This window comes from Balaenoptera ricei, chromosome 6 (genome assembly GCF_028023285.1).
Source record: "Balaenoptera ricei isolate mBalRic1 chromosome 6, mBalRic1.hap2, whole genome shotgun sequence".
In the NCBI taxonomy this organism is placed as follows: Eukaryota; Metazoa; Chordata; class Mammalia; order Artiodactyla; family Balaenopteridae; genus Balaenoptera; species Balaenoptera ricei.
In genome coordinates this window covers 39,421,069-39,446,921 of record NC_082644.1, presented here as the reverse complement: position 1 = coordinate 39,446,921, position 25,853 = coordinate 39,421,069, and the positions used below count along the sequence as shown (strand labels likewise).

Sequence of the window (25,853 nt, the reverse complement as noted above, 5' to 3'; positions counted from 1 at the left end):
TGGCAGCAATTACAAAAGCATTTTCAAATGCATGTCATGTGGCGACAGTCCTTGTGCAAGGAATTGCAGAGAGCACATTTTGACCCTACTTGGTGACTGCGCACAAGAGACAGGTCTGAGCAAGTCAGTTCAGGTCTCTGAGTCATTGTTTAGGTTTTCCATGGAAATGAAAGCTCAGGGGAATTTGACATAAAGTGTTTGCCAGCTTCTCTGGGTCTGTTACTCTCTTTGAGGGCCACTAATATCACTTCTCAGATGATGAGTATCAGCCAATTTCCCTCCCAAAAGACTTGCTCTGAGTGCTTACCAGTGTTGCTTTGCAGAGAGATGGGGGTTTGGGGATGAGTCTCAGGCAGTCATTTCCTCAATGTGAAGACAGTATTAGGGAAATTTTGTGTGTGTACAACCAGACATCACCTGTCTTCCCTGCAGGAAGCTTGTGACAGCTGAAAAAAAAAGTTTATAGAGTGTTTTGAGCTCTCACTGGGGTGATACCACAGAGGCAAAGCTATGATATGCCTCTTTCATCTCTTTCAACTGTTATTAGTAAACAGAGGCTGCCTCTGCCTTTCTCAAAGTCCCAAGTTTAAAACTAACCATTAGGAGTCCCAGGTTCCATTTTTTACCCACTCAGAGAAGATCGTGTGACCTCCTTTGTTAAAGAAAAAGCCTTCAGAATTTACAATAGATTAAAAAAAAATCCAGCACTTTGTACTGTTTAACTGTGAATGACTAAGATGTAGACCAAATGAATTTTCTTTGAAATATTCCACATGTTCAAATGAAAGAGGGAAGTAGTTGGCAACACTTTGTCCTCAAAATTGAATGTTTGAAATATGGGAATGGGACATTTTTCCACATTCCGAGCAAGTCTATTTCATCTACTCCCACTTGAGGCTTCTGAACTTTAAGTCTGTAGGATCTAAAAATCATTTGAGTCTGATTTTATTTTTTTAATGCTGCAATAGAAGCTGACCAATTTTCCCTAATTAAAGTAACATCTAATCTCTAGTAAGTGTCCTAGCATCTAGCAAGTAATCAATAAGTACTGTTTTTCAAAAATTGCTTTTTCAGAGCACAGGCCCTTCTCGCAAGATGAGGAAATAGTGACCCCAAAGCATCTGAGTAGGAGGAAATCTAGGCCAGTTGACTGAGTGCTTTTCTTTAAATTGCACATGATCTCACATTCCCAAAATACCCATGTTCAGGAAAGCTATATAAGGCCATGTGGCAATTTATTCCCAGTCATATGTGCCTGATGGTTAGTACTATAGACTGCTAGGGCTCAAACGGGCCTTCGATGCCACTTCTCAACCTCTGTCTTCATGGAGAAGGAAGCAGAGCCTATGAGGGAGGGAAGTGACTCACCCAAGGTCATGCAGTTCATTTCTTACAGCATCTAGAGAAACCCTGCACCTGACATCTGATCCAACATCTTTATTCCACACTCCTGCCCAGAATGCTGGATTCTGGGTATTGCTCACTTTTAAATACTGTCTACCATGAGATTCCATGGGAGGGTCATAAATGATTCAAGAGGGCAGCAAATATGCTTGCAAAATATTGTGGTTTTTACGTTGAGTGTATAATTTGCATGTTGGTGTTTTCATTACACTTGCTGTACTTCATATTGTTATGCTTTGAAAAATGGTTGTTCTCATGCATTCATTCAACAAGTATTTATTGAGGGTCTGTACTAGGCACTGAAGGTGGTGGTGAACTACATAGACAAGATCCCTGTAGCAAATCCTGTTGGTGCCCCACCAGGTCCTCCCAAGTCCCACCATCCCCATGCTGGCCCCCGTGCTGGCCCCCAGTGTCCTGCTGCAAACACCCGGGACTCTGCCCCAGTGCTCTCTCTTAGCAGAATGACAGATGGTAGTTGGAAGGTAAATAACCCAACTTCCTCATGTTTTGGATGGGAAAACTCTGAGATGCATTCTACACCCTCTCCCCAAGCACCCCAGGGATTTGAACTCTAGTTGTCCACAGTGTAACCCACTGGATATCGCATCCACTGCAGGCTTCCCTCCCTCCCTGTGTCACCGGCTCACTCCCCCTCTAGTTTTCCTGGATCCCTTCCTACTAAACTGCCTTCACTTGAATCCTTGTGTCAGAGTCTGTTTCCAGCGGAGGGTGCAGGGGCTGAGCCTCTTCTAAGACAGTCACTGACTTTGTGGAGCTCAAGTTCTAGTAAAGGATACAGACAAGAAATAATACAAGAAGTGAGTCAGGTCCTTTCTTGGTACATACTGAGAAGGAGGAGATGATAGTTAGTGAGAGGGGCTGAGAGAGTCTTGGGTTAGTGGTGAGGTCGGGGCTCCTCTGGGGTGTGATAGTTGCCCTGAAACCCTGAGGATGAGAGGTGGTGGTTAGGCATGAGAAGGGCCCAAACAGAGGATTCTGGAAGGAGGCAAGGAAACGTGCAGAGTGAGCAGGAACAGGAAAGAGACCGCTGTGGTCATTTCACAGGAGATGGGGGGGGGGTAGGCTGGGGGAGGCCACGTCGTATGGGACTCTAGTCATCATCAAGAGTTTATACTAGATGCAAGGAGAAACCTTTAAATGATGTTAAGCAGGGGAATGCGATAATCTGACTGATACCTGAAAATAATTACGCCAGCAGCTCTGCAGAGAAGAGATTCCGGGGAGGCAAGAACAGGGCAGGAGATGAATGAGAAGGTTGCTGTAGAAGTTTAGGTGAGAGATGATAGATGGTTATCAGCACCCAGGTTCAAGTGTTGATAGGGAATATAATCAAATAGAATCGAAATGCAGAGTACCTATGCATTGATATCTTTGTCTCTGAAACCATTTGTATGTATTTCAGGGGTTCTTAGCATTTTGCAATGAAGTAGCTTTGGAAAATCTAATGAAATCTGTGGATTTTCACACTGTGGATTTAAAAATGCAGATATACATGGAACACAATTATGAATTTGTGATGGGGGATTTAGAGGTTATGGAGTCAGTTAATTACTATGTGTACATGTGTGTATATCTTTCCCTTTGTATCGGTTAGGATAGGCTCTCTACCATAGTAAAAACGTCCTGAAGTGGAAGATGGTTTAAACACAATAGTCTATTTCTTGCATATGGATGAAATTTGGAGGATAAATAGCTCAGCTTCATTGGATCTCCGGTAGAAGAACTCGGTTTCTACACTGTCTGCATTCACCAAACAATACTGGGAGAATGAACAGAGAATTTCTTTGCTATCTTCAAGTCATAACTTCCAAGTTTACCGTAATCATTGTCTTCAGTCTTCCTTCTGAACAAGTAGAAGGGGAAAGAGCATGGGGTAGCATATATTTATAAGTCATACAGCCCAGAAGTGGTACTCAGTGCTCTGCACACCTTCCATTGGCTGGAATTTAATAGTATGGCCACGACTAACTGCAGGAAGGGCTGGAAAATGTAGTCTAGCTGTGGGCCCAGGGAAAAAGAGGGAAATACAGACTTCAGAGAGCAGCTAGCAGTTTCAGCCACAAAACACATATTTTTCTTTAAATTTGTCACATTGGAGGTCTTCAGTGTTCCTTTTCTTAAGAACAGTGGACATAACTCACATTGGAAGTTTGAGGGAAGGGAAAGGATGGAGCCAGTGAAGGGTGGTCTGGAGAAATCCAGGATGCTTTTGAACTGTGATTTCGGGAACTAGCTTAACACAAAGTGAGCCCTCTTCCTGGTCTGTGGAGATGGGACTTATATATAAAGGTTGTGTCCTTAAGTAAAAGATTAAGTTTAAATTGAAGTGAAACTTGGCCCCAAACTACACTATTCTGTGCCCTGAGGAACTGGAATTAATTTGAAGCAAACTATTACTCACTCCGATTACGTGTCAGTTGGAAAGAGAGATGATTATATTGTCCACAAAGCGGTCCTTTGCATTCATTTCCTTTCCACTGCAATGACCAGTCATCCTACTTCTTTGTGTGAGGTAACAGGCAGCTGGCTGCTCACCCAAGCACTTATGGAGTCTACTCTGGGCTCAACACTTTCCCTGCAGCAAGGCAGCCCACAGCTCCTCTCTTATGTGTCCTCCGGGGAGTGGGCGTGGCCCATTCCCCGAAGGAGAGGAAGAAGTTGGAGGTGAAGTGCATTTCTGTCAGTGAATCATATTCTCCCATTAGCTTCCATCATTAGAGATGCTTTTCTTGGGGGCAGAGGGTGATGAGCTTTGCCTTAAAATATAAAGAAATTTCAATAATTAAAAAAATATATATATATAAAAAGAAATTTCAATTGCGAACGCAGCAAATTTTAATTCCTCCAGAGTTAGAAGAGCTGCTTTTCCTTCTAATATACAAAAACAATTTTTCTGAAACTTACAAAAAAAATCCAGAAACGGCATTCTATTGAGATCAGAGCCCTTCTAAAAATCACATTTAGTGTTTGTACCATTCAGCACCACAGGGAAGATTAAATTTCTTCCACGTTGCCTGTTTCTCGCTCTTTCCTCTGATTCTCTCCTTTGCATCATAAATATTCCTTTTCAACCCCCTAAATTTTAGCGATTTCCTCTGAGAGACATTTGAAAAGGAATCTTTATTGCTATTTATTTTATTTAGAGTCCCATTTTAGAGCTGTTAATGTGTTAATACGCTATTTTCTTTTCTACATTCCTCTTCTCTGGATGGGGAAGATTGAACTTTCTTCAAGAAGAGATGGATTTAATTGGTTAATTTCATAATTTAGATTCTTTGTTGGTCTAGTTTCCAAAAGAAGGAGTTCCTTTAAGCTCGCTGCAACTACATTTGCTTTTGAAGGAGCCCTTTATGTTGCAGTGAATAAAGTGTCTCTTATTAAGTAGAAAATAAATGAATCTTTGGCAGGACTCTGCTCCCAATGGGTGAAACATCACAGGAAATTGAGAAATTGTTTCTTTTTGGCTTTATGGGAAATTTTTGTGGGTGAGATTTAGTACCACGGTTTTAAGACTACTGCTTAAATTCATCAAGAAAAAGTCGAACAAGGGACAGTTTTTGGAAGGGAGACGTATCAATGTGATGTTGCTCTGCCTAATCTGTTAAATTTTCCAAGAACTCTGGCGCATGGTCAAGAAGATTATAGTCTCTCTTACGTAATAATTGTGTTACTGTTAAAAAGAACTTAGAAGTATTTTAGCAATTTAGGAATAAGTTTGTCAAAAGTTAGCCTCGTTGGATATCCTTTTATTTGTACCTACACAAACAAAAAGGGCTGTTTTTTTATGTGTCCAAGAAGAAATGTGTCCCAGCTGCAGCATCCAGCTTCTGTTCTCAGTTGGACCCTGGGCTCCGCTTAAACTTGAGCAGATCCACTTGGGACACTAGACCTGGGTTCTGAGCTCCAGACCTGAGCCCCAAACACTGGATGTCTCCCTCTGAGGCTTTCTGCACATAGTCACCTTATTTGGGAATCGTGCCCCACACCCATGCTGTGAGTTGAACCCCTAGCCTATTTTCCTGCCAGGTTCCTTGGAGACACTGGGCAGCATCACCATGTGTCTTGTAGTCTAAACCCAAGAATGTCCCTGTTCATTTCCGGTATTCCCCTCAACTTGCAATCAATTGCCAAGTCCTCTTGATTCCCCTAAAGAGGCCGGACAGCCATCCCCTCCTCGTCCCTGCCCCACCTCCCCACTACCTGGCTCAGGTAACAATTCTCTCAGGCCCTGATTTCTCCAGCAGCCTCTTCAACCAGTCTCTTGCCCTCAGTCTTTCCGTTACATCATCCTGTTTCCATTCTGCAAGCACTTTCTAAAATTAACTGTGATTATGTTCCATCCTGGCCTGAAGTTCGTTGGTTGGTTTGTTTCTAGGGCCTACCTGCAATATTCACCATAGGTTCCAAACTCTTAACCTGGCCCTTGCTTATGTGTTTCAGCTTCTTTCCACTTTCCAGCTTCATCAGCCCCTTGACAAATGAATGCTTCCCTCTCTAACCAGAACTGGACTATTTACAGTGAGAATGTCCTCCTCTGCTTTTTCCCATTCTTGGCAAATTTTAATCTATTGTCCAGAAGCCAAAGAACTCTCCCCCCTTACCCACTCCCCCCTCAACCCGCTTCCCAGATTCAGCTAGATACTCCTTGTTTGAGTTCCCATACATCCCGGCTGTACTTCCACGAGAGTTGATCCTTGATTGTAAACTCCTTGAGGGCAGGCCATACAGCTCTCTGTATTTGAATCTTCTGCTATGCCTGCTTAATAAATAAATGAGGAATGAATGACTACTTCTAGTGCTTTTCTATATATAAGATTGAATCCTAATTGTAGCGTTGTAAAACTTTGGCTAATTTTGGCTAAGTAGTTTGGAGGATTGGAAAGGCAACTAAGAAAGAATGGGAAAACTGGATTTGGCATCAAAAGGCTGTGGCCTTTGCTAAGTCTGTCAGCCTCTCTGAGTCTCAATCCCTTGTTAAGGAACTGGGATATATTACAGGGTTTGGCTGAGGACTAAGGGAGAAGTGTCTGAGGTGGGGGAGGCATTTTGTGAATTATGATGACTGCACAAGTGTTACCTGCTTCATTCTTATGCTTTTCATACCTGTAGTTCTCCCTACTGCACCTGTGTCAAACACCAGCCTAGGACACGTAGGGGATGAGTGCTGTCATGCGGCACAGATGGGAGGGGAGTATTTACCAGGTCTCTGTTCAGTTAGGTGGAGACCGACTAATGGCAGGATGGACATCGGAAATGGTTCACCCTTAGCTTTCCCATTGGAAATACACTCCACCCTCTTATACGCTATTGGTGAAAGTAAGACCTCGTGTAGTGGGAAAACAATTAGATAACGTGCATTGAGAACCTTAACAATATTTCCCCCTTTTGACACAGTAATTCCATTTCTGGGATTTATCTTGAGGAAATGATTTCTGAAAATGGGGATGGGAACACCTAAGACATGCAAAGCTGTTCATTGCAGTTGTGGTTATGATAGTGGATGATGGACAATAATCTGAATCAGGTAACCAGTGAGGAGCGCTATGGCCTTGCCCTTCAGTGGGCTCTCTGTAAGACAGAATCATGATTTTGAAAAAATACTCAAGTGAAAAAAGGAGTCCAAATATTCAATCCACGATTTAATTAAAACTATGTAAATCAAACAAGTATAAAAAAACAAAAAGTGACCAGTAGGAAAATACACTCCATTTTGAAAGAGATAAGTCGTAACTAAGAAATCCAGTCACAGCCTGGCCTCGCTACACTGAGGAGCCAGTGAATGAGGTCACTTTCTCCTGTGCAAACGAATCTTTCTTTGGCATTGGATAGAGGCCAGACCTTCCTCCTGCCTTTTAAAATCTGGAAGAAAGCATTCAGAGGAATACCAATCAGAAGTAAAAATTGGCTTAGAGCTGAAGTTGTAGAATACTAAGAAAGGAAAGGCTAAATGTACTTGAAAAAGATAGTAATCATGACAACTTTGTAAGGCATTTTTGAGTGTGCAAAGTGTTTTCGTATGCATTTTTCATTTCGATGGGCTCTTCTCTTATGTGGCTTTTTATCCTGCCTGTAAAAATCACTACAGATGTAAGGAGCTGAGAAACACAGTTACTACTTATTTGGGCTCCATTCCCTTTATTGGCCTCTTATCCAGGGATTTCCCTGCTGTGCAGAGTTTACTTTGAACCCAGCGGAAATTACCTAGAAGGGAACAGTCGGGCCCAGGAAATAAATAGGCATTTCATTGTGGCATTATTCACTGGAGGACCTCCAAACATTTGGCACACTTTTCCCCACACGTGCCCCATGGAATCTTGTGTTATAAAGAGGCGCAGAGCTGCTGGGAACTGCCCACCGTCACACAGCAAGTCAGTTGTAGAATTGTGATCCCCTTTTTTCCTCTTGAATTCCCATATAGCCCAAGTGTCAGTTCTCCCACAGGATTTCATGTTCCTTTTTTGTACTGTCTGTCTTAGCTCCAGAAAAGATCTTTTCTTTGATTATTTTCCCACATGTCTGTGGTTGAGAGCCATGGTGCATTTGTTGAATGCATTGTGCTGTTTTCACCCTTGCAGTTCCCTGTTTGATGGTTCGATACTTAGGGAGAAGAGAGACAGTGAGAAGTAAAATCTGCTCAGTGCCTTTAACCCCAGGTTTGGGCCATTTTTCTTGAAGACAAGCTCTTGCTCTCTCTTATCTTATTCCAACCTCCATGTTCTCAGGATGAGAAATAAATCTTTACACAAAAATCCAAGGGTTAGTTTCCAGGTGTTTGAGGGGAAGCTTCGGTCCCCAGTGGAGCTTTTTGGGGGAGTTTGTTATTTCACTAGGGACGGTGCTGAATGCTTCTGGTTTACGCTTCTGTTTCCAAGTTTATTTTATGTTTTGTTGTGGTTTTCAGATTTCTCATGGTTTGGATTTGGGAAAGTAAAATCAAGACAAGGTGTTGGTAAGTAGTTCCTCCTTCTTTGGATAAGTAATGAGTTTGTGTTGTTTAATTAGGATGAAACTGCTTTGACTCTCTTTATACTTGTTGGTCCTTGATTCTTTTTCTATGTTCCTGGTTTCTGATTTGCTGAGGAAAGAGGCCTAGAATTTTCCAGAAAAGGAATATTGACTTCAGTAAACGGTTTTGTATTTTTGACATCACCTTGTTTCTATCCTATGGGGGAGTGTTAACTGTCATCCAGATCTAGCTTGTTGCTGCATTTTTAAGAAGGTTAAGGAAATAAAATGCAACTACACTCCAACTCCATGTACAGCAAACATTTGGCTGAATATTCAAGTCTGATCAAGTTCGCATCTTAACTTTCTTCCATTGGCCAACATGTAATAAATTTCTGAATTAGGAAATCAGCTGTTCATTTATGACCACTTCTCTTTCAAAGCAAGACTCTAACGTCCAGACGCTATGATTTGTGCTTGATTGCATTCTGTTCCTTGCATTCAGACTATGTGCTGGTAATTGAAAAGCAGAGTTTGTAGCTATGAAATGAGTGCAGATAATGTAACTCATCACTAGGACTGGAATCAGGTGTGATCTCCTGGGACCTCCAATTTGTTCAGTATTTTCTATGGGTACAGAGACAATGAACAGGAATTGCTTAGAAGGCATGAAAGCACAAACTGTCTTTACATCTTGCCTGTGTATTTCCAAGATCTAGCCCCATCTTTAGTATCTGTTGGTTAGTATTTATTTCGGTAGCAAGGTTGGCTATAGGGAAAATTGTAAAATAGGGGAAGTGTACCAGGGTCCTGGAGCCTTCCAGTTCTGAGTCATCCACCCCATACGTGTCCATCCCATCCATACAAGGAAGCCTGTTTTCTTTCTCTTTTTGAGCCCGATAGCAGACCTTTCCTATTGGACAGCCTTTCTCAGTGTCGGTCCAGTGATCCAAAATGTCACACGGGCTGAACCCAGAGGTGGCAGAAACTGAGCCAGAGAGGGCCTGAAGGGGGAAAGTCACCCTGACCCTTAGCTAGCCCTAGGAATTCCAAGACTAAAGCTCTTAACCAGCAAAGAGAAAGTGGAGTGTGGCAAAGTTGGAACATTAAGCTCCACCAGCTCAGGACTTGTCTGTGACTCCCCAGGGGCAAATTTCAGATCCAGCTGATAATAGGCACTTTGCCAAGATAGCAGAGAGATTGTCCATGCAATCTTGAAGGCACCCTGTTCCAAGGCTTTGTGCTCACTCTGTGTGTGGCGGTGAAGAGGGAAGTTGAGTGACAAGCTCTCTCACAATAGCGCCATGAGATGGGGTTTTCCTTCCACTAAACAGCAAATCGGTGCAACCATGTAAATGTTTTGCTTTGTTATTGTTTTTGTTTTTGTTTTAAATTTTTTTGAAGTAATCTTTATTTTTTTAAAACAGAAAAGAATAAAGAATAAAACAAACAAACAAAAACACCATTTATCCCTGTACCCAGAGAGTGTTTGTTAACATAGAGAAAAATTATACATGCATAAGATTTTTCAAAAATTAACAATACAGAAATGTAAATATTAAACAATGTCTCTCTTACCCACCTCCATGGTTTCCCCCACCATCTCTCTCCCAAGAGATGTACCTATCACATATGTCTTATGTCCTTACAAAGAAAATAAATTTTATGGATTATATAGACCCTTTGAAAATGTATACACCATACTCTTACTCTTTATCTCCCCTTTAAAAATAAAACTTATAGTTAATGATACTTATTGGCATTTTACATGGTACAGCCATGTACATGTTTTCCAGGCCATTTTGCTCTTCAGAGAGGCACTTGTTCCTGGAAAGCTTCAAAAACTGGGCTTCACCCTTTCAGGCTACAGCAGAGAGAATTCTTCTCCAGAATTGTTCTTTCAGCTACAGTTCATCAGAAGTGATGCTGCTTTAAAATGAAGGTTTTATGATTATTCAGCTGTGGGAAGGTCACAGGTCTGGAGATGACTGCCTCTGAAAATATCTTTTGTTACTCACAGATCCCAAGAGAAGAGGGCAGGCCATGCCACCGTGGGGACCATGGTGCTGAAGGGGGCACAGGGTCCATCAGGAGGCAGAGGGAGTAAGGGGAAAACATAGACAAGAACCTCTATTGTGGTTTCTGCAGAAAGGAATGGGTGAGGCAGGGTAAGCAGGTTTAGGACTGGCTGGGTTGAGTAAGGTCAGTGGGCTCTGGGATGTAGGGACAGTCCCCAGTTGTCTTATACCTGGCTCTGGGGTGATGGGGCAGGTGGATAGCAGCCTGGACTGTGAGAGCCTAGTAAGTAATGCGGTTGGGGGCGTAGACTGTAGATTGTTCAGTTTGTGTATGAAACATACTCTCGTAGGCAAGTACTTTATTATCTCTAGGAACTGGCAGTCCCTCCTCTGTCACCAAAGCCTCAGATGTTGAAGCATCAGAATACAGAAAATAAAAGACATGGTTAATACAGCTATTTAAGAACAATAATCTGTCTCTCTCCTTGAAGGCATGTTGGTCTTGAGAGAAGGAAACTCCTTCTCCAGATGACCTACATCAATTCTTATCAGGGAAAAAAGTCTCAATCAGGCTTAAAAATGTCTGTAAAGTCATTTATGCAGGATATGTTACTGAGCAGCTCTGGTAAAAGAAAAATGCCTCTTTGCATGTGAGACATATTAAAATAAAAATGGGCTAAAAATGTTTCCAGGCATAGCTCCTATTTGTCAGCTCAGTAATTAGAACTATCTACCCCAAACTCAGCAAGCTGCACATACCCAGCAATTTAAAACTTTTTGTTAATATTATAAGACATTTTTTCAAGTCCTCCTATGAATTTCTCACCTGCTGTGATGTGCCCCTGACTCTTCTTCTGTCTGTCTTTTTGGGGTGTTTTCCCCACGTGCACAGACACATAACGAGACATCCATGATATGCACAGACAGGCTGCTGTCAAATTATATAGACATTCATCTTCCCCGCTGAGAGCTTTCCCCCTTTGCAGCTTTGCTGTGCTCCATTTGATCAAAATGTTCATAGAAAAATGGCTGAATCTCTGCAACCTTGCCAGCTGTATCAATCTTCCAGGATTTGGAACATCAATAATGAAGAAAACAGCACTTGAATTAATATTCCACTTGATAAATTGTTGAGGTTTATATGTTGCTCAGATTTGTCAACAGTGACCTTCTGGCAAAGTGAAAAAGCTTTTGAAAGATTACCTCTGGTGCTTTATACCACTTCTGTGCTTAAAACATTTCCCCCCAAACAGAGAGCCTCTCCTCTTGGAATCTGTTACCTCAGAGTTGGGGGTTTTACTCAGCGAGGCCACAGGAAGGAAAGGGTGTCCTCTGGTGATGGAGAAGCAAAGAGCAAGTCCCTTGGTTGAACTCTTTAAGTAAGGCTCCACTGTATACATGGCAGATGCTTCAGAGCCCGAATTCCTGGAGGAATTTCAACATTGTCTTCTAAGTATCATCCTCCTCCAAAACGATTGAATGCTACGGGAATGTGGATAGCCTGTCCTGGGCCAAAAGGGAATCAGAGGAAAAGCAACTGGGATCAGTGCGTTTCAAATTATTGCAGGGAATCCAGAAGCAAATATCGCTGGCCTTCTGACAGCATGTGGAGTGTTTGAACATGACAACTCTTGCATTTCTGGGGGTAAATGTGCAGCCTGGAATCTGTTGAGAAATGTGTGGCCTCTACTGCACCCTCCCCGGGGAGCTCGGACGGTAGCGTGCTTTGGTAACCTCGAAGGAGGGGACAACTGCACCGGGACTGGAGCAAGGGAGCCCATGATGGGAAGGTTTTATTGACATGATGCAGAAAGCTTAGCATAACACATTTCCATTTTCTACCTCTGGGTTTAAGCTCTGGGTGACTGGGGCCTGTCAAGAAGCAAATCATAAAACAGGGATGGTTAAGGATATTAGAAAGAACTTGTCTGTGTAGCTATTCTTGGCAGAATTTCCACTGTTTACTAACACTGGTGAGCTAGGCTTAGGACGAATACAACTGGTAAGCTTGTCTTTGCTTTGAGTGTTCTGTGGCTTCTAAATTGGCTGTGTGAGGACTTGCTTGCAGAATTAAGCCAGAGTGTATCATTAAAAGCAACTTAAATACACATCCCCTTGAGAGAGTGCTTTTAAAAATTACCTATAATAGCAGTTGGCTGCCTCCTGCATAGTTTAAGATTCAGCTAGCTGGGGAATGTCGTTATCCCTACAAACTGTGATAATCCCCATATAAGAGGGAAAATGGATCTTGGAGGTTGGGGGATGGATTACCGTGATAGTTCATAAGGAATTCATAAAAGTATGATACAACAACTTTTGTTTCTATTGCTGTGCTTCTTACAGAAAAAGTAAAATGTGAGGAAGAGGTAGAGGTTGGCTGGAGGTGCTGAAACATCCTGGGGGGTTGGACGAACACACATGGTCTTGCTCAGGAAATAGTGATTAAGGCTTTCATTTCCCCAGTACACATTTGTCTTTGCTGCACATTGGATTTTGCCTTCTCATTGCCTTCCCTTTGTCTTTCTTCCATATCCTTTTCTTCCTGTCTTCCTCTTAGCTTATTATAGTAGCCCTGGCCAGTGAGAGCCTTCTGTAAGACCCTGCACCTATTCAGGATACTGTAGAATCCTGTGTACTATGCTAGGGGGCTTTGTCTACTTTTCCTGTAGGGCGTGTCTGTCAAAAGCCACTGAGATCTTAATTGTTTGCAAGTTTTCAATGAATGTAGACCTTTATCTTTGTGAATGTATTTTTGGTTGCAAACATTATGGGTCAATGGTTGAATTGTTTAGATAAGATACAGTAGACTGTATTTATGGGTATATACGTTCTGAGACTCTGGACTGGAAAGTTTAAATCTGGTATGAAAAATGCTATGGTTATCGCTTTAGTATAAAGACATCCATGTAATGACACTACAAATAATGTTATGGCTAAAGGCAAAACAGGGAACTTTGCCATGGGATTGATCCATTATTGCTGTGAAAGTATTTTGTATGCAAAAGTGGTGCCGCTGCTGAGAGAATATACAGAAATTGGAGCATAGTAATAGGACAGTCCAATGCAATTCTAGTCAACCAGTTATTTGTAAGTTTATTTAGTAACACTTAGTAGTAATTCATACTCATGAAGCACATTTTCATATCAGTAGTTTCATTCCAGTCTCAGAAAGTAACAAGCAGATACTATTTTGCATATTTTACACATGTAAGCAGATGTAGAGGTACAAAAAAGGTAAGTGACTTGTCCAAAGAGTGGTGAAAGGATCAGATCTTTGAACTTCTAGGACGTCTTTCAGTACACTGTACAACAGGAATCCTAGATTCATGCTGGGCGTTTCAATGAGAGAGTGTTCTAAAGATGTTCAGAGAACAGAGAGGAAAGCTGCATATTGAATTATAGGAGAAGGAAGTAAAGAAATTGGAACCCTCACACACTGCTGTTGGGGATATAAAATATGTAGTGCAGCCACTTTGGAAAACAGCTTGGCAGTTCCTGAAAATGTTAACCGTAAAGCTACTGTATGACCAGCAATTCCACCCAAGAAAAATGAAAACATATATCCACACAAAAACTTGTACACGAATGCACATAGCTACATTATTCATAATAGCCAAAAATTTTAAACAACCCAAATTTCTATCAATTGATGAATGGATCAACAAAATGGTGTGTATCCATGCAATGGAATATCATTTGGTAATAAAAAGGAATAAAATAATGACGCATGCTACAACGTGAATCAACCTTAAAAACATTAGGCTAAGTGAAAGAAGCACAAAAGATCACATATTATGTGATCCCATTGATATGAAATGTCCAAAATAGGTAAATCCATAGAGATAAAAAGTAAATTTGTGGATGCCCAGGGCTGGAAGTGGGGAGAATGGGAAGCGACTGCTAATTGAGATGATAAAAATCTCCTAAAATTAGATTGTAGTGATGGTTTCACAACTCTTTGAGTATGCTAAAACCCACTGAATTGTACACTTTAAATGGGTGAATTTTAGGTATGTGAATTATAGCTCAACAAAACCATGAAAAATTACAGGAAAATATGTATTTTTCCAACTCCAGGCCCAGCCTCAGTTATCAGCAATGATGATGACTCTGCCAGCCCACTCCATCACATCTCCAATGGGAGTAACACCCCATCGTCTTCAGAGGGTGGCCCTGATGCTGTCATTATTGGAATGACCAAGATTCCTGTCATTGAAAATCCCCAGTACTTTGGCATCACCAATAGTCAGCTCAAGCCAGACACATGTAAGTACATCTGTTTATACTTATTGGCCCATTTGCTGCGTAGCTGTATCAAGCAGCATGTTTATCAGAGTCCCTGACGAGGATGACTGAGGGGAGGGTACAGTGTGAAATGTCTGAGGATTCTTGGGGCTTTGAGCCCAAGGAATAGATCATTTAGTTTGTTGATTATGGAGTTCTCAGGGTGTGTCTCCTGCTGGGATTGGAACTGTGGGCAGATACTGACTTCTCTTGAGATCCATTTTCCAAAACCATTTATCAACATGAAGTTGGAATCAAGGCATGCTTATCTTGAAAAAGATAGACAGAAACCAGAAGTGTCATTAGAATGCACATACATCAGTTACAGAAGATAAGCAATTGGTGGGATTTAAATTTGGTTTATTGAAAGTCCTTAAAATATACACTAATGGTAGTCAGGAATGCTCTGTGTTGCACACAGGTGGTATCAATTTAGGTAGTTCTGTTTTCTTTGTTCAGTCCTAGTTCCCAGCATGAGGCTTGTTGTGATGTCACAATAGCAAAGGGACATCACAACAGATGGTCTGCCTGTTAAGTACACTGAGTTATATTTCTTAGAACCAAATTAACCCACTAGCCTCTGTTGGGAAACTTGGAATCTTTCTCTTATCCTATCTTCTGAGCCAGTGCTCAAATATAGAGACTGGAACACAGCCTGAAGGACAAGAAATAAAGTCACAGTAGACAAACAGGCTTATGCCACTGGAACTCCAGGCCTTCCCTTACACATGAATAAGGGGCCATGAGGGCTAGAATATCAGGTGGCTAAGGTCCCGGGGGTTCTCTGGCACTGACAAGTGGGTACCTTTTGTCTATCTGCATGTTCTTGCCCCATCTTAAATACTGTTCTCCTGCCCTGTCTCAGGTAAGGTAGGACTATTTCAAGGTTAGATGTTGGGGACTGACTTTTCACTGAGAATGCTCATGGATAAGGGGACTTAACAGTGAGTATCTTTTCAAATATAAAGAAACATCTGTAATTTCCTCCTAGTCATTCAAATTTATCCTGAGGTATGTTTAACAATGGATTTGAATTTAATCATTAGGGTGAACAGTATTACAGTCTTGTAATGTGTGAGACTGAACCTCAACATTGCTTTCAGTTGAATATGTAATATGACAAGATAAATAGAATAGCATATATGAAGAATATTGAGCTCCTTGAAATAAAAGGTATTCTTTGAAATCAAAGTATTATTAATTCTAATATTATTATTATGGTGTGAACATGATGTGTGGAGGTTTGCTTAAAATGTGCATTCTTTGTTGAGATAAGCATCCTCCAATGGTTCCTGAAATGCCCTGCATGTGCAACAGTCAAATATTGAATAAAGCAAAGCAAGATAGTGTAATGAGAGACTCTGTCATCATTTTGATTGTTCTCCCTAGGAACAGAGTACTTTGACACCCCTGTCACCACCACCAGCACCAGGCTGTATGATGTACTTTAGTTAACCTGAGACTGCATTAAAATTAAAGTTGACTAAAATCAACCTGTACTCAAAAATTTGCTATACTTTGTCAATGGAGGAAAGATAAAGCTGAATAATCAAGTAGATAGCATTAGCCTAACAAGTCCAATAAGAGAAAATGAACCAATGAGCAAGAAAGCAAACAAATGAGAGCCTATAGAATCAAGTGAGCTAGATGGCTTCTGAGTCTGTGGTTCTTTCTAGAAGTGCTTTCTTCCCTTAGAAATTCCACAAGAAAATTTCCAAAGGTCATTTCCTTAATCTAGAGTTCATAGAGGTTTTTACAAAGGTTTTGGATTAGACATTTTGGTAATTTTGGAAGAATCTTGGTTTTGTGGCTCAGTCACTCCCACTTAGGAAGAGTTGGAAGAGAGTTGAGGAGACCTGCAGCTTCCCCTCAGCTTCTGCCCTCTACCAGAGGGCACCAGACCATTGATTGTTTGGTTGTTCCTTATAAAGTCTTGTTGGGTCCTTCACTCAGCAGTCCTTACTGGCTCAGTGTTCTCAATCACTTAGTATCTTATATCAGAAGAAATTTTCTTTCTTCCAAGCATCAAACCATATGCTCTTTCATGATTTTAAGAACACTTAAAATAACACATCTTCCATAAATCCTTTTTCAAAGAAATGGGAATAAAGAAGCAATTTACTTCTCTCATTCCCTCTACCCTTTCTTAAATGTCGTCCTTTACCCCATACTTTTTACCTTTATCTTCAATGTATCTGTTGCCTTTTGTGAAGTCCTGAGTATGACCACTCTGGTGTATGTTTCTCTAGTCTTGATTAGGTTAGATTGTAAGCTCCTAGAGAGCAGAAACTATACTTGTTGAACTACTTCTTCATAGCATGGGACATGATGTGCCTTTGATGTTGGCCAGATGTTGACCAGATACGGCTATATATTGCTGAAATATTAATTACTAACAGACTTGTAACAAGTATAGAGGACCTTTTACATTGAGCCTTTTACATTGGGTCCTTTCCTATTAAATTTGCCTACGTAGACTTTGTTTGTTAGATGTATTTTTAACAACATGTTAGCCAGTTTAAATAGATTTAGATAGCAAATTTAGCAGAAATAAGCCTTTAACAAAAAATCCTTTCTTTGAAGATCCTAATTGTAGTCATTCAGAAATTTAAATATTTCAAAATGCATAGATCTGATGTAGAGAGGGATCTGTTGCTATAGACCCATGATATTTTGGGAGCTTAGCTTTCAGTTAAGTTATTCCCATCAAGTATTTTTACAACCAATCTCTAAAGAAGGGCTCTTCCAAGAAGTTGGATAGGTTACATCTGAAAAACAAATTTAAGAAGCTCTCAGAAAAAGTATGGAATTTTTCCCATGTGCTTAAAGCAAAATATCACATAGACAGTATACCACCAAGCTCTGGATCCATCAGCGGCTTGGGTCACAAACCAGCACTTTTACTTCTCTTTCCTAAAGCTGCCTGCTATTCAAAGATGTTGGCTTTATATGTGTGCTCTTACAAACAGTGATCCCAGCTTATTTCACTGAATTGTAAGAATCTAATGTATAAGGTGAAGTTCAATTCATTACATATTTATTGACTACCCACAATATTCCTACAATACTAAGAATTGGAAATTAGGTCATAATGATGGCATGTTCCTTGCCCTCAGGGAGTCTCCTTGGGGAGGCCAGTGGTGAAAGACTTCATCGTATAATCACAGTGCACTATGATAGGATAGCTTAGAGCAAGGATCCTAAACCCTGACAAGGATCAGGCAGGTCAATATGAGAAACAGGCTAGATCAGAAAGATGATATGGTATAGTGAAGATCATGATGGCATGTGGGCTTGGTATTACCAGATACTCCAATTTTTCCAGAGAGAGCGGGCATTTTATATTTTATGTGAATTCTCCAAGATTTAAAACGCTGGGTGGAACCAACAAAATACATCAGCAGAGTCAGATTTGGTCCACAATCCACCAACTGTTTGTGACCTTAAAGATCAATGAATACATACACCTTACTTTACAGACAATGCTCAGAAATGGCTTGTCCAAAAGTAATACAGCCTCCCTGCTTGTGTAGCTTTGCTCTAAAAACAGAACAACAAACAAACAAAAAAATCATGATTAAACCATATTTCTTTAAATGATGTGTAAGATCATTTGAGTGAAGGATGATGACAAATTTTATTCCCCTAAGTAATTTTTCACTCTCAGGAGCTATGTGAGGTTTTCATTTACAAAGTCCAGAGGTTGTTTGCAGGATTTTAGAACAATCTGAACAGGGCTGAATTGCTCCTGAGCACTTTCCAATAGCAAGTCTGTCTACTTTATTGCAGGGCCCAGAGGTTCCCCCAAGACCGCCTGATAATAATTTGGTATTTGGAGGCTCCTGTGTCACTGCAGGAACTAAAGGAGGCTAAATCCATGCCTGATGGAGGAGAAGAGTTCTATGGTTATCTGCAAATTCTGGCCAGACAACATCTTGACGTCACTCCTTAGCTTCCAAAACCTAGCCAAGCAAGAAGTTGCCTTCCCAAGAGAAAGCAGTGTGCTCTAATGACTAAACCCTCAAAGTGCTATGCCACTCTAACTATAGACCCATCTCCTCGATCAATCAGGATGGCAAGATGGAGCTGAGGAGCTCAGCAACATCAAGGCTGGAGTTGGTCTTTAATTCAACTAGTCTGTGTAGACGTGTCTGAAAACCACATCATCTGTCCGCACGGGGTGTTTTCCCAGTAGGACTGACCAACCCGGCTCAAGGGCAGCTGTGCTGCTATCCTCTCCTTGACTGCTAAGAACATTTTTGACAGGGTACAATGGAAACACACCTTCTGAGCTGGAAAAAAAAGAAAGAAAGAAAGAAAGAAACAAAGAAAGAAAGAAAGAAAAAAAAAAAAAAAAACACTCTAACCAGCAAAACCCCCGAATCATCAATCTTGGGTTCTCTTGAAGGGTGGGAATGCGTTATAGCTTCCCCTGCAGGAAAAGCAAATCCCATAGACTTATTGTCATCCCTAGAATTGTGTCTTTCCTAGAGCAGCCTTGTAAATTAGCTAGGGTCCTAGGTGGAGGGCCTAAATTAAATGAGAATTGTCTTGAAATACATACTGTATGTGTTTGTTCTTACAGCGCATGCCCTCTATGTATATCTAGGGCTAGTAACTCTCTGTGGCAGATGCAGATAAGGAATTCTGACTTTTTTCCACTTTAATTCCATTTCCAATGAAATGGATGTTTATTGATTTCCTGCAGCGTGTGTCATACTTCAAGTATTATAGTTCACGTGTTTATATATGTTTGTGGGTGTGTTTTCCCATTGGTTACATGCTTATTAGGCAACTACGTAGATAAGCACAGATTCATAGACCAGCTAAGACTAAGGAGATAAAATATAATAAAAGGAGGGAGTGTTTTAACAGTAGTTGAAAAGATCACATAGGACAACCCTCTTGCTCCCCTTAACTGCGATACCCACCCTGTCATTGTGTTACCAACCAAGGGAGGGAATGGAAGTGGTATTTTTCACAGAACTGCAGAGGTTTTGAACATGTTTGTAACATTACTTTGAGTACACATGAGCAAAAATTCTGAATCATATCCAAGACCTCAGGAGCTCGTTAGATCAAGGGATGAGAGTTATTGGAGGTTATCTTCGAACTTCAGTGCAATCTGTGTCCATGGTCCATTTTGATGGTCCACTTGATGGAAGTAAAAACAGGCAGAAACAATTGTTATAGCACTTTCCTAGGTCCTTTGCCTACTAACTTTGTCTTTCAAAAGTATGTTTTCTTCTAAGTATTTCATTGGCCAAACAATAATTGCTTTGGGAACTGTTTATATCCCTTTGAAGGCCATGGCCTGCACTTTAAAAATAACCTAAGTCTATTTTGCCCAGCATGAGTGTTAGGGGCGAAAGAATGCAGTTTTTTTAGGATCCTTAGAAATTGCTTCGTTTATGGCACAGTGGGCTGACGACTCGTTTCATGGGGGTCTTCATGGCACATTGCTCAGCCGCTGTAGGTCCCAATCCAATTCTGTCTCTTGGTGCCATAGTTCTCCATTGCCAGCTATAACAGCTTGATACTATATTCTCCTTTCAACTCCAGAGGAGATGGTAAGAAGCTATCAAATAATGCTTAAAAAAAGCAACTTGAGTTCCCTCGAAGAAAGGAAACGAATACATGCTGCACAATTACATGTAAAATGTAAGCCATGTTACAAACTCTATTGAGAAGGAGATTTGTTAGGAAACCAGTTTCAAGCACATTTACAACTAAGTAAAATAAGCGACATCATTCTATTAGCATTTGACCACTGGGTGATATTACTTGTTATCAAAAAAGAAATACCACCCAGTTACAGGGTACCTAGACCTCTTAGAGAAAACAGCCCATCTTACATTTAATGACTAAAAGGGAAAAACAATTATGGATTTAGGTCAGGGAGACACTCACAATGATATTCTGATTTTACTTCCACATCATCAGCCAACCAAGAGGGAATTATGCACCCCTCACACATCAGACAGTTCAGTCCAGTTTCACCAAATCATCAGTGATGTGCTGGAAGCATGCAGGCAGATGCAGGATGCTACTGCATTTCTTCTGGGTATTTCCCAACGCCCAGCCCAACTGGAGAGTGGATACCAGCATGATGAATTTATCAAATGCACCCCCATTTTGGTATCTGGTCGGTCACTCTTGCATGTGCCAGCAGACTGGGGACCAGGACCAGCTCAGCAAACACATATGCAGAGGAACCTCTTATGTTGCTAAGCAGCTCCTGCTACCCAGATGCTTTGAACACTGAGTGCTCCCTGTGGTTAAGGAGAAATGAAAGAATGGGAGTTTTTCTTGGATGCGATGCTCACTCACAGTTCAATTCTTCATGGCAGCTAATGTAACAGAGTGCAGGTTTTCTCCTTGAGAAGTTTTCTCTGCCTTTGCTAATTCTGCCAGCCAGAGAGGGTAAGCCACCATGGTTGGGATCTTCTCAGATTAATCATTATGCCAGCTCCCCTTATGAAGTTCAGCCATGCTGCCTTTCATTCACTATGTTGTACTTGTTTATTTGTTTGCTCTTTTTCTTGGTAGTTGTTACTTCTCTTGAAAGGCATGTACAATGAATTTGCTCCACACCATGGACAGGAAAGAATTGGAGAGAGATCTACTTAGTTCAACCTGATAACCAAGCACAAAGGCAGTCTCACCCCTTGAGCTCAGCCTCTAGGAGGAAAGCTGCTTCCTGAGATGGAGACAGCAGCCCAAAGGGTTTCTGAGTCCACGCTGCCCTCTGTCTGAGCCGGCTCCCTTTGGCTGAGAAGATGCTGTGTGTTTCTGAATGCTTGGGCTCCCTCAGGGAGGGAAAAATTAGAAGGCGGCATTTGTGGCTCAAAGAAGAAGGACATATCAGTATCACAGTGACCTCCCCTCCACCCGCAGGGCTGGGGAGGTTCTTAGGATGCAAAACTTTCAGTTTTAAAACTGGGGCAGTCCTGGGCAAATGATAGTGGATTGGTCACCCTAGTTGGTATAGCTCTGATGATTTCTGCTAGTAAGACAGAATTAAGTCCTCCTTACTCAGAATGCCTTCAGGTACCCTAAAATGCGATTCTTTAAAATAAATAATATAGGTTGTAGTTGGAAATTTGGAAAACATAAGAAACAAAGATGAAATAAAAACTTGTCTGTAATTCCAACAGAGATAATTGGTGATAATATCATTTGGATATCCAACTTCCTCGTCTTGTGAGTGTCCTTTTAACCTCCTGTGATATAAAGTCTAACCACTTGTACCCTGGCCTTTATTTGTACTGGGCTTTGTTCATATTTCTATAGTAAAGGTTTGTCTTGGGTGAATTGTGTTGGAAGGTCCATAGGAGGCTCTCTGGGTATATTATTGTCAGTGTCAGATTTTATATTTGCTTGGTGATGCATAGGGATTAAGACAGAGCTGGGCTGGACAGGCCATGGCAGGTTGGGTTTTGAGGGATCGTGAATCCAGAGGAGCTTAGCTTTTCCAGGGTGAGTGTCACAGAGGAGACGAGCCTTGTGTTATGGGCCCGGAGGACTCAGGGAGCAAAAGGGTCCCGGATCTGCCAAGGCAGGCTGAGCGCTCCAGTTTAGGGTCAGCTCTCTGGATGACTCCAAATGTAGTTGTCTGCTCAGCTGGAGCAGATGATCAGTTTTTGCCCCCAGTTCTTCACCCCCGCTGGGTAGCTCCTTTCAGAGAGCCAAGTGTGCTGGATCTGAAAGGGCCAGTCTGGTTACATCTGATATGGTTCTCACTATTTAGAGATGCCTTTTCTTCCACCCAGGATTCCTCGGCTGTGCCAGGACCTCTGATGAATTGGAATCTCCCCTTAATCATTCAGCCTCACCTAAACTTGATGGAGTCAGTAGCCTAATATTCTCCAGTCTTCCCCTCATGAAATGCTTCCTCTTCTCATGTCTCAGGCATCAAGGCCTAAGCTGGGGTTCCGGCCAGGGGACTTCTATCAATAATATGACATACAGAAGTATTTCAGAGTTGGCATTTTGCGCAGTAATATTAAAGTTGATAGGTTCTAAAAATGAGTTCAGAACACATATTTTCCTATGATTTGTAAGAGATTAGATTTGTGCGACTTTGAACCAAAGGGGGTGGGAAGAACTCTAGAAAGGAAACAATAATCTAATGCCTAGTTTCTCTATTATACTTATCAGTTACTATATACGCTATGAGTATGGGTAGACATCAAAATTCTTTTTACCCTGTTGCTATTATTTAGCACATTTATTTAACCATACCATTGACCTTCTGGGTGCATTAACGTAGAACCCAGGTCATTATGAGATAATGATGGCATTTAGACTAAGTGCCATATTCCTAATGTTCCAATAAGTGGTTGATGTAGAGGGGACAGGATACCATCCCACACTATCTAATTATATCAAAAGAGCTAGTCTCCATGTTATGGAATGCTTTCATTAGAGGAGATTACATGATATATCTGCTTATAAAATAGGCAGAGATGACACCACTGAGTAGCCACCTCACATATTTTCCTGAAAGAATGATGGATTTTCAGATCCCTTTATACTCTCATACCCACTACTGATCCCCACCCTTGCTCCTGAAAGGAGTTTGCTTTTACAAGTGAGCTTGCTTTTACGAGTGAGTTGCTAATGAACAGAGAGAAGCTAACTGGTTACCCAGGGACATAGTCTTACTTTTTTTTTTTTGCCCATCTCATTCTGTCATCCTCCCTCCTTTTCTCTATATATTAGGGTTCAGGAACCATGATGCTAATGATGACATTTCATCCTAGTTCCTAGTTACATTAATGCCATTTCCTGATATCCAGCGAAGCAGTTATGATTCTGTATCACTGTGGAAGCCTTATTTTGAGAAGACCATTTTCTTCTTTCCCAAGTGCTGTCAGTTTTAGGATATTTCTCTCCCTCTTAAGAGCCTTTGTTTTGACTAACATACCTTTGTGTACATATAAGGTTTTAGTTTTCCTTGAGCCCTACCTAGACCTTTATCAACTTTGGTTTTGGAAGAGGAAAACTCTCATTTTCTTAGTAACATTTTGGTGATGGGGAGCTCTGCCTTAGATTCCTGAACTCCTGAGCTTTGAGGAGGAAGACAAAGACCAAGTAGCAAAGGGAATGACCTTATCACTCACTTCCTGAGTCATGTGTCTCCTCTGGGCTTGTGTATACTCTCTGCTGTTTCTTGCACATTGCATCCCAAGTTTTAAATTAAAGTGGATCTTAGCCGGAATGGGGTCTAGTGGCTGATGCATGGGTACAGTCCTTGGTGTTCACAACCCAGGGCCTTCTTTTGTTCTTGTAGAAGAGATCAGGGCCAAGCTTCTGCGTGGGGGCCAAGCTATGGGAGGGGGTTGTGGGGTTGGGGTTGAATCCATATGGTCTTCACACCTTCTGCCCACTTTTGGAAAGAGGGGGCTTGTGTGGATTGGTATGGATGATATTCCCCAAGGAGATCCTTCTGCTAACGGGCACCCAGTCTGGGTGTTAGCGTGGTCCTCTCTCGGAGGTCTCCGTGCTTCCCCGTGACAAGCAATGAGCCCCTTACTGCTTGCTGGGCACCTGCCTGCTGCTTTGCTGTGCTGGTCTCAGCAACTCTGCCCTCTGATGCTGCACCACGATCTGCAGAGGTGGGAGACGGAGGGGTCTCTGTTGATTGCTACATGTTGCTTAACTTTATTTCCCTCTCTTATGTTTGAAGAGAGTGGACCTGAAACATGACCTGCATTCTTTTACTATGTTCAGAACCTCCAGGGCTTGTCCACACATATGTATAAATGATAATGGAGCTTGGAAATCTTTATTATACAGAGACACTGATGGAAATGAGATCTGTTGTATTGGAATTTGTGATGTAGTTGATCAGTCAGAACCAAACTCGTACACCAATAAAGACAAGAGTGTCAGATTAATGGTCTCCGTTGCCTGCTTTTTATCACCTGCTAATAATTATTTTTACATAAACTTGAGAATATAATTCAGTGTTGGGATTCCTAAAAGCACTACAGACAGCCTCCTAGAAGTTGTCCCACTGATTCCCATTTAGCTCCCAAGCAACCCCCTCTGCACCCAGCAGGGCCATGATTAGGGTAATGTGGGGAAGCCCTTAATTAAAGTGCATAATTTAAAGGGGCACCAACAAACTCAGCCATCAAGATAAATCATATTTCAATGCAATATTTTAAAAGCCAAAAATTAATGAAAGAAATCTATGAAGAAAATTTTTAATTAAGACAGGATTGAGAAGGTGGGGATTAGGGTAAGGTGAGTGCTACAAATTCAAGGTCAAATACTGTCATGATTTGAAATTTCAAGTTTTTTTCTTCATAGATGTTTTTGTTAATTTTTTTTAAATATTACATTAAAACATTATTCATAATGTTGTGATATTTTATATTAACTATAAATGGAATATAATCTTTAAAAATTGTGAGTCACTATATTGTACACCTGAAACTTATATGTATTGTGCATCAACTATACCTCAATAAACAAATAATTTTAAAAAATAAAGGGAAAAAATAAAACATTATTCATGTCGATTACTGAATTTGTTGTGCTCCCTTAAATTTTGTGCACAAGGCAAGAATCTCACTCCCCTCACCCTAGCTTGGCCCTGGACTCAGGCTCCTTTTGACCAGGATCTTGTGTAAACCTCTGGCCTTTGCAAAGCTCTGTTTTGTATACATTAGCTGCTGGGTTGATTAGCTTTCGGTCTTCTCTCCTTTCCTGTATTTCTGGCCTAATTGTCCTTCCTCCCTCCATCCCATCTGTCCCTGGAGATACATTTCTCTGACTTCCTTTTGCTCAACCAGCCTCAGCAACCCCGGCACTAACCATCCTGTGCTATCTGCTGAAGTATCTGCATAGACGGGTACTCTCATCTTCTGATGGCCTTGTTTTTGTATGTGACTCTCCAGACTGAGGAAATGAACAAGACTGCCACAACAAAAAAAAAAAAAAAGAAAGAAGGAAAGACAAGAAAAGAGAGAGTGAGAGAGATGATTCTTTTAAAAAGGCAGAAAGGATAGGAGAGTCCAGAGATCTTCTTAGCAAATTTGAGAATTAATCTAGGGAAAAATTGGGTAAAATTTTAAAATATAAGTGAAATTAAAAAATATATTAGATATTGCTTCATTTCCCCACATTTGGAGTTGTAGTGTTAGATTTGCTAAGTTAGAGATATAT

General features: G+C 41.2%; 1 protein-coding gene across 3 annotated transcripts in view; it reads left to right on the top strand.

Annotated features, from left to right (window-relative positions):
• The window catches only part of NTRK2 (neurotrophic receptor tyrosine kinase 2), a 369,930-nt gene that overhangs the window by 189,896 nt on the left and 154,181 nt on the right, over positions 1 to 25,853 (top strand). For 2 of the 3 annotated variants that reach the window (XM_059924515.1, XM_059924514.1), the window contains exon 12: positions 14,469 to 14,657. In XM_059924515.1, coding sequence (XP_059780498.1) covers positions 14,469 to 14,657 — 189 coding nt within the window. Of the gene's footprint in view, positions 1 to 14,468; positions 14,658 to 18,464; positions 18,867 to 25,853 lie in introns of those variants that run through there. The other variant, XM_059924516.1, reaches the window with a different exon arrangement.